We start from the raw sequence: 16,127 nt of genomic DNA on the forward strand, positions 1-16,127 counted from the left end.
AAAACTGAGGCTAACTGAGGAAATGACAACAAGAGACGAGGTCAAGAGGTATATAACAACTGTTAATATAAAAAGAAAGGAGGTACTAAACAAACTGGCAAGGAGAAATTCATGGATTGTGCTTGCAGATACTCAAAGAAACTAGGGAGGAGATAGCCAGGGCACTAGTATCCATATATAAAAATTCAATAGATAAAGGAATAGTGCCAGAGGACTGGCAAACAGCAAATGTAATCCCTTCAAAAAGGGAGATGGAACTAATCCAAGGAATTATAGACCAGTTGATTCAATGTCAGTGCTAAGAAAGACATTAGAATCTTTGCTAAAATATCATAACAAATTAGCTAGAGACTGAGGATATAATTTTTAAAAAATTGTCAGCATGGACTTCTAAAAGGAAGGTCATGTTTAAGCAATCTATTGAATTCTTTGAAGAAGTAACTGAGAGCCAATGAGGGCAATGCAGTGGATGTGGTACACATGGACTTCCAGAAGGCCTTCAATAAATTGCCACATAAAAGATTCATGACAAAGGTCAGGGTGTGTGGAGTCAGGTCGCAGAATGGATTGAAAGATGGCTGCAAAGCAGAAAACACAGGTAGGAGTTAAAGGAAGTTTCTCAGACTGGTCAAAAGTGGAGTCCCACAGCAATCCACACAGGTATATGGAGTTAGATCCATAAGCTTGACGTCAGTTATAGGAAAGTTGTGAGAAGGATTAATTAGGGAGTCTCTGTATGACCACATTGACAGGGAATGGGTTATTAGAGACTTGCAACATCTTCTCAAAAAGATGGTTGAATTCTTCAATAAGCTACTAGGTATCATATTGGCCATCCCCTCCACCTTGCCAGCTCATGTGGCCACTCTACTCCCATTGTCCAGATCACAGACAAGGCAATCTCTCATCACTTCCTTCTTTCACACACCACTCACATCCCCCCCAACTTCCTTCAACTACTGGTGATGCAGTTCAGATTGCAGCATTCCCTCAGTTTATAATTCAGAGTATAAGACACCAAGAGTCAGCAGCATTCACTTAATGTAAAAGTTTCTAAAGAAAGAAAGGTCCAGGGAGATTCATGAATCGGGCAGAACTAATTTTCTTCAGTTGGGTTTTCAGGCCCTTGTGGCACGTTTAGACCATGGACTCACTTAGAATTAGTTCTTCAAGTGCTAAGGAAACTGCCAAGTTTATACTGCAGTGTGGATCCACTGTAGTTGGAACAAAAATAACTGCATTTGCTCATGCTTGTACATTAATATTTATTTCCAAGTCATGGTTTCTGTCCACCAAAAGCCAGAGAAACCCTGCACAGGATGGTGAGCAAAAAAGCATCGTGCCGACCTGTATGGATGGTCTGTTCTGCTAAGCTTATTGGCAGACAGAAAATGTCAGTTTGGCTCAGTTGCTAGCTCTTTCACTTCTGGATCATAAAGTTGAGAGTTCAAACCAGACATCGGAGGAGTGACACGAACCCCTCCCGTGACCTCTACTGCTGCCATAACGTTACTGGAACCGCAGTGGAAACCCCATTTACAGAGTAAACGGAGTTGTCGCCACACATCTGAAGAAGGTACGGTGGTGGAATGAGAAGCAGCACCGAGGAAACTCATGGCTTTTGAAAAAACTGGAGATTGAATTCTCAAAGGCTTTATTTCAGGCAAGTAATCAATTTATTAATATATTACAGTAGTGCTCTTCTATTATGAGCTCCTCTGAAAAAGAGGCAGTATGCGTGAGAAACAGCTGCTATCATGAGAGGCAGCATGATAAAACAATGCATTATCCGACTTACCTCGAGTTACTGAACATCTGCTAGTGGGAACAAAAGATTCCCATAACCTCTTTCTGACTCCCAGAGACTTACAAAATATTTTTAAAAATGAGGAGGCCTGGGTTTGTGAAATTGTAGCATTAAACACTACAGAAGCAAGGAAGTTATGCTAAACTTTTATAAAACACAGGTTATGCCTCAGCTGGAGTAGTGTGTTCAGTTCTGGGCACCACACTTTAGGAAGGATGTCAAGGCCTTTGAGAGGGTGCAGAAGAGATTCACTAGAATGGTGCCAGGGATGAGGGACTTCAGTTATGTGGATAGACTGGTGAAGCTGGGGTTGTTACATAGAAACAGAAAATAGGAGCAGGAGTAGGCCATTCGGCCCTTTGAGCCTGCTCCGCCATTCAATATGATCATGGCTGATCCTCTATCTCAATACCATATTCCTGCTCTCTCCCCATACCCCTTGATGTCGCTGTGTCTAGAAATCTACCTATCTCCTTCTTAAATATATTTAGTGAATTGGCCTCCACAGGCATCTGTGGTAGAGAATTCCACAGGTTCACCACCCACTGAGTGAAGAAATTTCTCCTCATCTCAGTCCTGCTCCTTATCCTGAGACTGTGACCCCTTGTTCTGGACCCCCAGCCAGGGGAAACATCCTCCCTGCATCCAGTCTGTCTAGCCCTGTCAGAATTTTATATGTTTCAATAAGATCCACTCTCATTCTTTTAAATTCGAGTGAATACAGGCCGAGTCGACCCAATCTCTCCTCATACGACAGTCCTGCCATCCCAGGAATCAGTCTGATGAACCTTCGCTGCACTCCCTCTATGGCAGGTATATCCTTTCTTAGGTAAGGAGACCAAAACTGCACACAATATTTCAGGTGTGGTCTCACCAAGGCCCTGTATAACCACAGTAAGATATCCTCGCTCCTGCATTCAAATCCTCTTGCAATGAAGGCCAACATACCATTTGCCTTCCTAACTGCTTGCTGCACCTGCATGTTTGCTTTCAGTGACTGGTGTACAAGGACACCCAGGTCCCTTTGTACATCAACATTTCCCAATCTGTCACCATTTAAATAATACTCTGTCTTTCTGTTTTTCCTTCCAAAGTGGATAACTTCACATTTATCCACGTTATACTGCATCTGCCATGTATTTGCCCACTCACTCAACTTGTCTAAATCACCTTGAAGCCTCTTTGCATCCTCCTCACAACTCATGATCCCATCTGGTTTTGTTTCATAAGCAAACTTGGAAATACTATATTTGGTTCCCTCATCCAAATCATTGATGTATATTGTGAATAGCTGGGGCCCGAGCACTGATCCCTGCGGTACCCCACTCGTCACTGCCTGCCACCCCGAAAAAGACCCATTTATTCCTACTCTCTGTTTCCATTCTGTTAACCAATTTTCAATCCATGCCAGTATATTACCACCAATCCCATGTGCTTTAATTTTGCACACTAACCTCTTATGTGGGACTTCATCAAAAGCCTTCTGAAAATCCAAATAAACCACATCCACTGGTTCTCCCTTATCCATTCTACCAGTTACTTCCTCAAAAAACTCCAGTAGGTTTGTCAAACACGATTTCCCTTTCATAAATCCATGTTGACTTTGTCTAATCCCGTTGATATTTTCTAAGTGTCATGTTATCACATCCTCCTTAGAACAGAGAAGGTTAAGAGGAGATTTGATAGGGTTGTTCAAAATCATGAATGGTTTTGACAGAGTAAATAGAGAAACTGTTTCCAGTGGCAGAAGGGTCGATAACCAAAGGACACAGATTTAATGTGATCGGCAAAAGAGCCAGTAGCGACTTGAGGAAACATTTTTTTACGTAGCGAGTTGTAATGATCTGGAGTGCACTGCCTGAAAGGGTGGTGGAAGCAGATTCAAGAGTAATTTTCAAAAAGGGAATTGGACAAATACTTGAAGGGAAAAAAATACAGGGCTATGGGGCAAGAGCATGGGAAGGGGACTAATTGGATAGCTCTTTCAAAAGTTGAATGGCCTCCTCCCATGCTGTACCTACTATGATACTTTCTACTTGATCTGACAATCTTGCAATTTCTCTGGAGATGAAGATCTATAATAACAGTATGCTCAAGCCCTATGGCATTCATTTGGATTTTCCAGTAGGCTTTCGTGACCTGATATTACCTGATATTATGCTGCTGGAATAATTAAACAGAAATCAATAAATTTTAAATGTTTAATCATTCTCATTTAGTACAGAAAAAATTCCTAAAAATATATATACACACATTCTTGAACTTGTATGACAAGGCAGAAATAATAAATTGGTTTAAAAGTTCATCAACAAGGAAAATTTAGACTGAATTTCTAATTGCTTTTGAATAAATTTATATTTCGGAACTTCAGATTAGAACATAAAAATGGCTGTGCAGATAAAATTTATTGACTTTGCTTTTTAGAATGTGGATGAGAGTGTCTTGATAGAACAGTGAAAAAATAGATTTGTTTTTTTTAAAAAATGCTTTCACATTTTGTAGAGCACCAAATAAAGGGCAAAAACTTTAATATTCACTAGTGGTAGTAATAGTTGGGTAACTTATGTAAATCTGTATATATGTAAACATTAAAAACACATCTCATCTGCCCTGGTATTTGCTGCAATTCAATAAAACAAAATTCTGATTTTTTTTTTTATTATTGCTGTTTTGTGAAAAAAAATCTCTTAAATGAAGATCCATAAAATGGTGCCCATATTGCAGTGCAGCAACAGAAGAGCAATGCTGGAAAAGTGGGACACCTCGCCTTCAGATTTAAATATAGTGGTTGGCCCCTGCAGATCAGTTGGTCCTCGTCTTAGTTGTGTGCAAATTGGAAGGATCCCAGATCTCGCAACGTACAGATGTGAAAGTCCTACATTAAATGCATTGCAGTCTTCCTCCAGTAGATCCTGAGAAATATATATTTTTTAAACAATGTTTTCAATTCGGCGAAGTTGTTTTGAATACAAAAGGTCTTTAGCAGTCAACAGCACAGTGAAGATTTCAGCTTGCGTTTGCACCTTCTGTTTCATGCGTCCGACTGCTGATACCTGGTTCAGAACGCGGGCCTTTTTTTCGAATGCTGCGACCTGAAGAAATTAGGTCAGCATATCCTCGTTGATGTGAAAATGCATAAGCCGATCGACGAGCAGACGCATTCCGTTGAAAAGAACTTGGCCTACTTGTTTTGGGCAAAAGTTCAATCTCATATTTTTTGCGGTTCATTTGAATCTATTAAAAACAAAACATAAATCATTCATACATAACCTCTTTGTTTAAGGGTTGCTCCCCATTAATTGAAGAACTTGCAAGGAGTTTCAGGTCTGGCAAAGTCAAGACAACCTGCTTCAAATATTTGCTGTAAAGTCACAATATTGACCACTGCAAAAGCTCACTGCAGCAACTGCTACATAAGCAGCAGAGACAACCGTAGCAGTAAGGTCTGTCACATTATTGGTTAGTTTTCTAACAGATGACTGGGACTTTTTTCCCTGGAGAGTAGGAGGTTTAGGGGTGATCTTATAGAAGTCTATAAAATAATGAGGGGCATAGATAAGGTAGATAGTCAAAATCTTTTCCCAAAGGTAGGGGAGTCTATAACGAGGGGGCATAGATTTAAGGTGAGAGGGGAGAGATACAAAAGGGTCCAGAGGGGCAATTTTTTCACTCAAAGGGTGGTGAGTGTCTGGAACGAGCTGCCAGAGGCAGTAGTAGAGGCGGGTACAATTTTGTCTTTTAAAAAGCATTTGGACAGTTACATGGGTAAGATGGGTATAGAGGGATATGGGCCAAGTGCAGGAAATTGGGACTAGCTTAGTTGTATAAACTGGGCGACATGGACATGTTGGGCCGAAGGGCCTGTTTCCATGTTGTAACTTCTATGATTCTATGATATGAATGGCTGTTTCAAAATTACATTGAAAGCTAGAGACACATTTTTTCCTATTCACGTGCAGAGACAATCAGTAAAGCAGTTGACTTCCAACCGATTGATGTAACATTGTGATTATAAAATCTAAATGACCACAGTTATAAGAAACAAGGATTCACCGAGAGGTAAATATTTAAAATCTACTTGTTCATCCATCACTTCCCTTTGCCCCAGCCACACAACCATCAAAAAAGACACTGCATCTTCTTCACCTCAATATTTTGGTCACCATCACTCCCCTTGCTTCGCAGAAATTCTGGCAATATCCTTTATTTTTCAAACACTCTTACTCCATTTTCAGTCATTTTTTATCCTTCCCTTCCTCTCCTCTACCCCTTGCTCAATCAGTCCCTCCTAACTTTGCTTTTTACTAACATTCCATCCTTCTTTCCACATCCTAATATCCTGGTCACTGACCATCATTTGATTTTATTATTCCCACTTTAGCAAATACCATCTACGTTAAAAGAGGTAGCATTGTGCCTACGGAGTTTAAGCACAATTGTTTTTGACAGAATTCAGGTTAAATGGAGTATTTTTTTGATTTTGTGTTACTGCTGATGGGCCTGCCTGAAAGTACCACATATTGATACTAGCTCAATTGCTAAATTTAAATGTGAGATAGATAGCTTTTTGGCAACCAAAGGTATTAAGGGATATGGGCCAAAGGCAGGTATATGGAGTTAGATCGCAGATCAGCCATGATCTTATCAAATGGCGGAGCAGGCACGAGGGGCTGAATGGCCTACTCCTGTTCCTATGTTCCTATATTGAATATGGTTAGAAATAGTGGACAGCACACATTTCCAATGTGCTCTGCCAGCAGGCAAGATTCCCTGTCAGGAACACAGACTCATCAAATTACCTTTCTAGTCTTTTTATCTAAACCAACCGAGTTACATGCCTGGATTTTCCTCCATTATCAGGAAGTGGAAGCAGAAGACATGGGGCAGGGAAAAGGACAGCTGAACTCCTGTCCCTTAAAATGGCACAGGAAATTGCTCCTCCCCCCCCACTACCTCCTTACCAACAATCTCAGCCATCCACCCCTTAGCAACATAGGAAGAGGAGCAAGCCATTCAGCCCCTCAAGCCTGTTCCGCCATTCAATTAGATTATGGGTGATCTGTACCAACTCCATCTGCCCACCTTGGTTCTATAACCCTTAATACCCTTGCCTAACAAAACATATCAATCTCAGTTTTGAAATTTTCAATTGACCTAGCCTCAACAACTTTATTTTTGGGGGGGGGGGGGGGGGTGGCGGAAGCGAGATTTCCAGATTTGCACTACCTTTTACATGAAGCAATGCTTCCTGACATCACCCCTGAAGGCCCAGCATTAATATTAAGGGTATGCTCCCTTGTTCTCCCACCAGAAGAAATTGTTTCTCTCTATCTAGCCTATCAACTCCTTTAGTCATCTTAAACACCTCAATTAGATCACCCCTTAATCGTCTATACTCAAGGGAATATAAGCCTAGTCTATGCAATCTGTCCTTATAATTTAATCCTTTTAGCCCGGTTATATTCTGGTGAATCTGCACTGCACCCCTTCCAAGGCCAATCTACCCTTCCTAAAATGCGATGCCCAGAACTGAATGCAGTACTCTAAATGGGGTCTAACCAGAGCTTTATATAATTAACATAACTTCTACCCTTTTGTATTCCAGCCCCATTGAGATAAAGGCCAACATTGAGTTCCCTACTGCATTTAAATGATTGCATGGGGCAGGGCGCAGCAATCGGGTCAATTTGCATGCCTTTCAGTCACTGTACCACTGACCCAAGATAAGAACAGAGGGGTGGCAATACCAATTGTGGCATAAGTGTGAAGATGATGAAGAGTGAAGGAGGGAGAGGTCCCTCCCTCTCCTCGGCATTACTCATGCAGTAGGGTCTAGTTGGGCTCTTCCCAAATCATTTAAGGCAAAGACTTATTTTCGGAGGGTTTGAAGCCCCCTTTATATTCAGTCCCTCCCTTTTCTGATGTTGCAGAAAATGTCCCGCTTTACTCATTGGCAGTGGCGGACTCACATTGTTGAGCAGAGGTACTTCAACAACTCCCCCTTGTATGTTTAATGAAGTCCAACCCCGAGGAAAATGTGCCAGGGTTCTGGGTGGAAGTCCTGCCCAAACCCACCTCCAGCGATAAAACCACCCTGAAGGAAAATCCAGGCCATAAAGTCTACTTTGCTGCTACAAAGAAAGGAACATTAAATGTTTAAGCAAATGTCAACTTAAGGCATTTTCATCATCAACCTCACAAGTAGTTGCAACAACCTTCCTTTTTAAAAAAAAATGACATTAGAAAGAAATTGAATATCCAAAAGTTTACTTTTTGAAAATGGATTGAAACAATTGTTTTTTTCCTAAACTGAATGAAGAAAAATCATCACAACTGCTCTGACAACCATCTGGTTACTTACTTTATCAGTTTCTGATGGGTTGACTACCTGCATCAGGAAACGAACAGCAACAACAGGGAGGAGACAGAGTGCCACCGTTAAAATGATAGTCAGCCATAGGTACGGTTGTCGAAGAGCATTAGGAGCAGCACCTAAGTGAAGAATACGGTCTAAATTACTGTATTGTTAAAGACCAAAAGTAAGGTTCAATTTAAAACTGCTTTTTAGTTCTGCTAATTACATCCAACTTCAACAAGTCCTTTTGCTCCCCAGGTTACATCATCTCAAAAGATACCTACTCAATTTAAAATGTCAAAACATTTGTATCCCATCAGTTAATGCAAGGAATAAGAGGCCATGCAGCCCAACAAGCCCAGTTCTTTCCCTACATAAAATCTATCATGGACTATCATTGACTATCCTCCACTCTTAAATTCTGCTCAAATACTCTGCGATTTCAATTTAACATTTCATCTGAGGTCCCGTCGACCCTCTCAGGTGGAGATTAAAGATCCCACCTTACTATTTGAAAAGCAGGGACGTTTTCTTGGTGCCCTGGCCAATATTTATCCCTCAACCAACATCAGTAACACAGATTATCTGGTCATTAATCTCATTGCTGTTTGTGGGACCTTGCTGTGTGCAAATTGACTGCCACATTTGCCTACATTACAACAGTGACTATACTTCAAAAGTACTTAATTGGCTGTAAAGCAGTTTGGGACATTCTCTGATTATTAAAGATGCAATATAAATGCAAATTTTCTTTTCAGTAAAATTCTAAAATATTGACAGCACCAGAGGACCATTGTTCAAGCAATTATTATGGGTTATCAGGAATATTACTGCAAACGCAACTGTAGTTTCCTCAGTAAAAATCCAAAATGTCTCCCATTATATATACATGCTCCAATTTACATTAGCTGTAGTTCACGCCTTCCAGTTCTTTGCAACAACACATTTGTATACATGCATACGCAGACAAACCTTTTTTTTGCACTAAAATAAAATTTCCACTTTCCTGATCGTTCAGTAAATAGCTGAACCACAAGATCCTAAATCTGCGCTGAGTTAGCTGATTTTAAACGAGACAGTTACTGGGGTATTATAATTAGTCTCAGCACAACTGGGCTAAAGATTTGGGGTGGGGGTGGGGGGGAAATCATTCAGGGATCCTATTACTGATTACTACAGTGACTTCTACTGCAAATCTGCTCATGTGGACAGGATAGATTTTGGCTGTTATGCCCTCCAGGAGTCAAGAAGCTTGATTACACTCAGTGTCAAGGCACACATCAATAATTGTCATTTGGGCAAAGCAATTAGTGCCTATAAAATCCTATGGAGCGAGATGTAACACTTTCAGCAGAGGAAGGAGAAATTGGTGATAAAAATAAAAGTGTTTTTATCTACATGAAGGGACAGTGGGAGCATGGATACAAAATTGGCTAGGGGACAGAAAGCGGAGAGTAATGGTGAACGGTTGTTTTTCAGACTGCAGGGAAGTATACAGTGGTGTTCCCCAAGGGTCAGTATTAGAACCACTGCTCTTTTTAATATATATTAATGACCTGGACTCGGGTATAGAGGGCATAATTTCAAAGTTTCCAGATGACACGAAACTCAGAAATGTAGTAAACAACGTGAAGGATAGTAACAGACGTTAGGAGGACATAGACAGACTGGTGAAATGGGCAGACACATGGCAGATGAAATTTACAACAGAGAAATGTGAAGTGATGTATTTTGGTAGGAAAAATGAGGAGAGGCAATATAAACTAAATGGTACTATAAGAAATAGGAGAAGTAGGCCACATGGCCTCTTGAACCTGCTCCGCCATTCAATCAGATCATGACTGATCTTCGACCTCAACTCCACTTTCCTGCTCGATCCCCATATCCCTTGATTCCCCTAGAGTCCAGAAATCTGTCTATCTCAGCCTTCAATATATTCAACGACTCAGCATCCACAGCCCTCTGGGGTAGAGCATTCCAAAGATTCACAACCTTCTATGTGAAGAACTTCCTCCTCGTCTCAGTCTTAAATCGCCGACCCCTTATCTTGCGACTATGCCCCCTAGTTCTAGACTGTCCAGCCATGGGAAACAACCTCTCAGCATCTACCCTGACAAGCCCCCTCAGAACTTTATATGTTTCAATGAGATCACCTCTCAGTCTTCTAAACTCCAGAGTATAGGCCCATTCTACTCAATCTCTCTTCATAGGACAACCCCCTCATCCTAGGAATTAATTTAATGAACCTTCGCTGCACCGCCTCCAAGGCGAGTATATCCTTCCTTAGATGAGGAGACCAAAACTGTACGCTGTACTCCAGGTGAGGTCTTACCAAAGTCCGATACAACTGTAGTAAAACTTCCTTACTTTTGTACTCCAACCCTCTTGCAATAAAGGCGAACACTCCATTTGCCTTCCTAATTGCTTGCTGTACCTGCATGCTAACTTTTGTGTATCTTGTATGAGGACACCCAAGTCTCTCTGAACACCAACATTTAATAGTTTCTCTCATATTAAAAAATATTCTGTTTTTCTATTCTTCCTATCAAAAAGTGAATAACCTCACATTTCCTCACATTATACTCCATCTGCCACCTTCTTGCCCACTCACTTAACCTGTCCATATCCCTTTACAGACTCTTCGTGTCCTCCTCATAGCTTACTTTCCCACCTAGCTTTGTATCATCAGCAAACTTGGATACATTACACTCGGTCCCTTAATCTAAGTCATTAATAGAGATTGTAAATAACTGAGGCCCAAGCACCGATCCTTGTGGCACCCCAGTAGTTACAGCCTGCCAACCTTGAAAATGACCTGTTTATCCCTACTCTGTTTCCTTTCCATTAACCAATCCTCTATCCATGCTAATATCTTATCCCCAACCCCATGAGCGCTCATCTGGTGTAATGACCTTTAATGTGGCACCTTATTGAATGCCTTTTGAAAATCCAAATATACGACATCCACTGGTTCCCCTTTATCTAACCTGCCAGTTACATCCTCAAAAAACTCCAGTAGATTTGTCAAACAGGATTTCCCATTCATAAACCATGTAATCATATTATTAAATAAGCCTAATCATATTATGATTTTCTAAGTGCCCTGTTACCACTTCCAGCATTTTCTTGATGACTGATGTCAGGCTAACTGGCCTGTAGGTCCCTGTTTTCTCTCTCTCTCCTTTCTTGAATAGCAGGGTCACATTTGCTACCTTCCAATCTGCTAGGACCATTCTAGAATCTAGGGAATTTTGGAAGATCACAACCAATGCATCCACTATCTCTGCAACCATCTCTTTCAGAACCCTCGGATGTAGGCTATCAAGTCCAGGGGATTTATCAGCTTTTAGTCCCATTAGTTTCTCATGTACTTTTTCTCTACTGATATTAATTACTTTAAGTTCCTCACTCTCATTAGACCTTGGTTCCCAACTATTTCTGGTATGTTTTTTGTGTCTTCTACTGTGAAGACAGATACAAAATATTTATTTAATGCATCTGCCATTTCCTGATTTCCTATTATAATTTCTCCTGTCTCAGCCTCTAAAGGGACCAACGTTTACTTTTGCTACTCTCTTCCTTTTTACATACTTGTAGAAGCTCTTACAATCTGTTTTAAAGGGGTAGCAGGAACAGAGAGACCAAGAGGTTCACATACACAAAGCTTTGAAGATGGCAAGACAAATTGAGAAGGCTGTTAAAAAAAAAGCATATGGTATCCTGGGCTTTATAAATAGAGGCAGAGAGTACAAAAGCAAGGATGTTCTGTTCACCTTTATAAAACACTGGTTCGGTCACAGCTGGAGTTTTGTTTTCAATTCTGGGCACCACACTTTAGGAAGGATGTGAAAGCCTTAGAGGGGGTGTGGAAGAGATTTACTAGAATGGTACCAATGTAGTGAATTTACGGTCTTTCCCAGAGATGCGTGGGGATGAGGTACTTCAGTTATGTGGAGTGACTGGAGAAGCTGGGGTTGTTCTCCTTAGAACAGAGAAGGTTATGGAGAGATTTGACAGAGGTGTTCAAAATCTTGAACGGTTTTGATAGAGTAAATAAGGAGAAACTGTTTCCAGTGGCAGATGGATCGGTAACCAGAGGACTCAGATTTAAGGCGATCGGCAAAAGAGCCAAAGGTGACATGAGGAAACTTTTTTTCCCCCGCAGTGAGTTGTAATGATCTGGAATGCACTGCCTGAAAAGGGTAATAAAAAGCAGATTCAATAGTGACTTTCAAAAGGGAATGAGATAAATGCTTGAGGGGAAAAAATTTACAGGGCTTTAGGGAAAGAGCTGGGGAAATGGGACTAATTGGATATCTCTTTCAAATAGCTGGCATAGGCACTATGGGCCAAATGGCCTCCTCCTGTGCTGTACCTACTGTGATACATAGGAAAGATATTTTGGTCTTCTTTGTAGACAGATGTACAAGGGCAGTGTAACCATGAGTTCTTTTAATTCCATTAAAAACATGCTACGTTTTATTAGGAAACTTTGTACAGTTTAATTATTGTGCCTCAAATATCAATTTAAATTTTGGTAGGTTTAGTGTGCATCAATGCAATGGATGTCAGTGCTGCAAAATGGAGCACTTTTCCACATCCACCAATTGTCAGCATCAAGGCTCAGACCAACTGCAGAGCAAAGCCCATTTCAATCTGTCCAACTATGCATCTTATCTACATCCTCAAAAAGCATCCACTTCTACATCCAATATGACACTGCCACTTCCCATGCCAAACACCCACATCACCTGCCTTGGCACAAATTGGTAAAAACTGACAGAAGTGCACAGTATCATGCTGAGGCTCAAGAAGCATTTAGAACTGAAGTGAGACTGTCCAAAATCATTTCTTCCCACTGACTTTAATGTTGCTTTATGAAGAGACTTTCTGGATGAGATTGAAATTCAGCCCCAGAAGTGAAATAGCAGTGTCTTAACTTATTGCACCTCATTAGCCCCTGTAGATATTGGATTTTAAACATTTCTGTTCAACCAATACATTTATATTAATAAATTGCTTCTTTAAACATTACTTACCAGTAAAGGTAAAAAACGATGGGAATAGGATATGGATTCCTGCACTGTGAAGGTCAAACATGATTGCAAAATATAAAACAATACTTCCAAAGACTGAGAACGCATTGACAAATGTCCAGTAAGAGGTGTCCAGAGCAATCTGCAAGAAAGAAATCAAAATGTTTTGTTCAAACATTACATATAAATAGGAAAAGGGTTACATTTATATAAAATTAGAGCAAAATGTAAAATGTAGTGAATAAACAGCTTTGATGTGATCATGTCATTTCGACCAACATTTTATTTTGTGGATATTACAATTAAAAACAAAGCATCACTGTGGGGAAGACCATTTGATGGTGGCATCACCCAAATCACACTGCAATTTATGCATCAATTTAGTTTCTCTTTAAGTGTACTGTTGGCCAGGGGCTGCAGAAAACTACTGAGTTTAATTCGAATTGCTAACAAAGACCTGGTGTTCAGACACTGGTCTGAGCTGGCTGAAACCGGTTAGAGTTCGTTCCGCTTCTAAGAGACAAAAGGAACTTTGATGAGACACCAGTCCTTATTTAGAAAAGGAGTAATGAGGTGATGCTACCTAGGCCCTTGGAACAGAGCCAATCAGGGGATGACACTGACCACTCGAGGAACTTTAAGTCAACCGGAGAAGACAGCATCATTCAAAAAGACAGGCTTGAAGTTAAAACTGAAGAATTGCAGGCTTGGTGCCAGTTTGTGTGCGGAAACTCCGGAGACTAACCATCCCGGAAGTAGGGACCCTACGTCAGGGACGTAGAGACGACGTCAAGAGAGAGCGAACGAATCGCCTGGCCAGCGTCAGCTCTCCTTTCCGGGTAATATAATATCCTTTCTATTCTGTGACCACTCAGGGAGTGTTAGTCAGAGAAACCTAGTGGGTGTGCGTTTAAATCCTAGTTTGAGTATAAAACTGTATAACCTGCTGTAAACTGCATACCTATATCTAACCGGACGTATAAGCGGTATGTACATGATCTAATGACGTTAATAAAGCGAATTGAGAATTAACTCTTCTGCTCTGTGTACTAAGCCAATAATTGTAACCGGTGACTTCCGGTCAACAGTACATTGAATCAATGTAATATTGCTTACCTTGCAGAAAACATAATGGGCCATAATTTGCTGTAGCAGGGCATATAACGTCGCCTGCCATTAGTTAGACTTGACGTTTAGGTTTTTAAATTTTTGTGTGGCAAGTTGCTGAAAGTGCGAGCTGATAGTGGCGCAGCAAAGGAAACAGGGCATCTGGGACCTGAGTGAACAGGGCAAGCAACAGGGTATCTCCTTAATCAATCAGATTGAAGGATTGTGAAATTAACAGTGCAAGGACTGAGAAGGAATGTAAATTAGAGTGGGTGAATTCAATGTCAAATCAGGTACAGAAAGAGAAATAAAGAGAAAGAAAGATTGGATTGAGAGAGAAAAAAGAGACAGAAAGGAAAAGTAAAAAAAAATGTAATTCAAAATTTTACGTTTTTAAAATCTCCAACAATTAATACCTGAAGGAGTAAGACTCTACATTTGTAATTTAATTTTCAGTGCCAGAGAGGTTGATTGGAATTAATTAACACTTATCACATCATTGAAAGGGTACTTAGACTGAAATGGACAAGCCCTAACAGTCTGTGGCAAGTTTAGTTCGTATCTATCATGCAAATGCAGCAACTTCAAGCATTCAACGTATTTCAATGGCGAGCCAGACAGCGAGATGCCGTTTTTGTGAAGCTAATGGTGGAGTGGCGCATCTCAGATAGCAACTTTTGGATATCCACGTTTAAGCGCACATCTGCCCCTTGTCTGAAGTTGCTGTAGCATTTGCACATAAATAACAGCAAGCGCCATTAGCTTCACTGTTATTTTGACAGCAAATTCTGGCCCACTGTGAATCCACAGGATAAGATCTGCTTGTACCATTGACCAAGACTTGTAACTGTTCTTTAGAAGTTCTCCTCTTAATTTATTCATGAGATTCCCACATTTCTTCATTGTGCATGCTCTGGACCTCACTGCTGAATATTGCTTTTTTTTTTAAGTTCATACCATTTCTCCATCACAATGACTTGTAAAATGTATATGTATATGAGGCAATTATGAATACTGATAGGTCACCAGAAATCAGCAACCTCAAAGATGGAAAAAAGATGATACTTTGCATTGAAAGTACTTCACTGGAGAGCTCCATTGATGGTGTAGTGGGTAGCACAACATATGATGTTACACAGACCAGAAAGGTCCCAAATTTCATGCCTGCTTGTGCTGACTTTGCTGATAATAACCAGAGCCACGAGAGAGGTGCAGTTGACTTCAGTGTCCTTGGGCTCGGAAAGAAAGGTTTCTTTAAAAAAAACAGCAAGGATTCCTGCTCCTGATTACATTCCAAGGGCGCCCACTGGAAAATATGCAAAACTGTGAATGTCAGTGAGAAAAGGATTGGGCTTGGGTGTGATGTCCCCACACTCTAATAGACTGCTGACAAAGAATGGCCAACTGGCTGAGATACTAGAGGGCAGTTGCACTTGTGGAATCATAACAAGCAAGTGTCCCCATCTTTGGGGGAGGAGAAAAATAGGGGGAAAAAAACCCACATCTACTTACCTGGAAATTGACAGCTATGATGAGAGAGGAGGCTGTGGTGACTGCAAATGACTGGTAATCCGTCGGTGCCTCACCATCCTGACCCATTGTTTGAAGGAAGGCTCCATAAGGTACAAAGAAAATGACCATGGACATTACAATACCATGAAGCAAGCTGACAAAGAACGTCTTGAAATTGAAGAATGAATCTTTCTGTCCAGGTATATAAAGCTTTGGAAACCGAAGACTCAACTTGTCACTGACATCCTAAGGGGAAAGGAAAGGGGGTGGGAGAGAGAAAATTGAGTGAAACTGTGTAAAAATAGAACAA

General features: G+C 40.7%; 1 protein-coding gene across 3 annotated transcripts in view; it reads right to left on the reverse strand.

Moving 5' to 3' along the window:
• Positions 1 to 4,061: 4,061 nt before the first annotated feature.
• The window catches only part of atp8b1 (ATPase phospholipid transporting 8B1), a 162,537-nt gene continuing 150,471 nt past the window's right edge, over positions 4,062 to 16,127 (reverse strand). For all 3 annotated transcript variants that reach the window (XM_067983878.1, XM_067983872.1, XM_067983884.1), the window contains exons 25-28: positions 15,818 to 16,063; positions 13,202 to 13,340; positions 8,169 to 8,299; positions 4,062 to 5,041 (exon numbers count right to left, since the gene is read on the reverse strand). In XM_067983878.1, the coding sequence (XP_067839979.1) occupies positions 4,814 to 5,041; positions 8,169 to 8,299; positions 13,202 to 13,340; positions 15,818 to 16,063 (744 nt within the window). In that variant the 3' untranslated portion in view covers positions 4,062 to 4,813. The remainder of the gene's footprint in view (positions 5,042 to 8,168; positions 8,300 to 13,201; positions 13,341 to 15,817; positions 16,064 to 16,127) is intronic.

The sequence above is a fragment of the Heptranchias perlo genome, chromosome 1 (assembly GCF_035084215.1).
Source record: "Heptranchias perlo isolate sHepPer1 chromosome 1, sHepPer1.hap1, whole genome shotgun sequence".
Taxonomy (NCBI): domain Eukaryota; kingdom Metazoa; phylum Chordata; class Chondrichthyes; order Hexanchiformes; family Hexanchidae; genus Heptranchias; species Heptranchias perlo.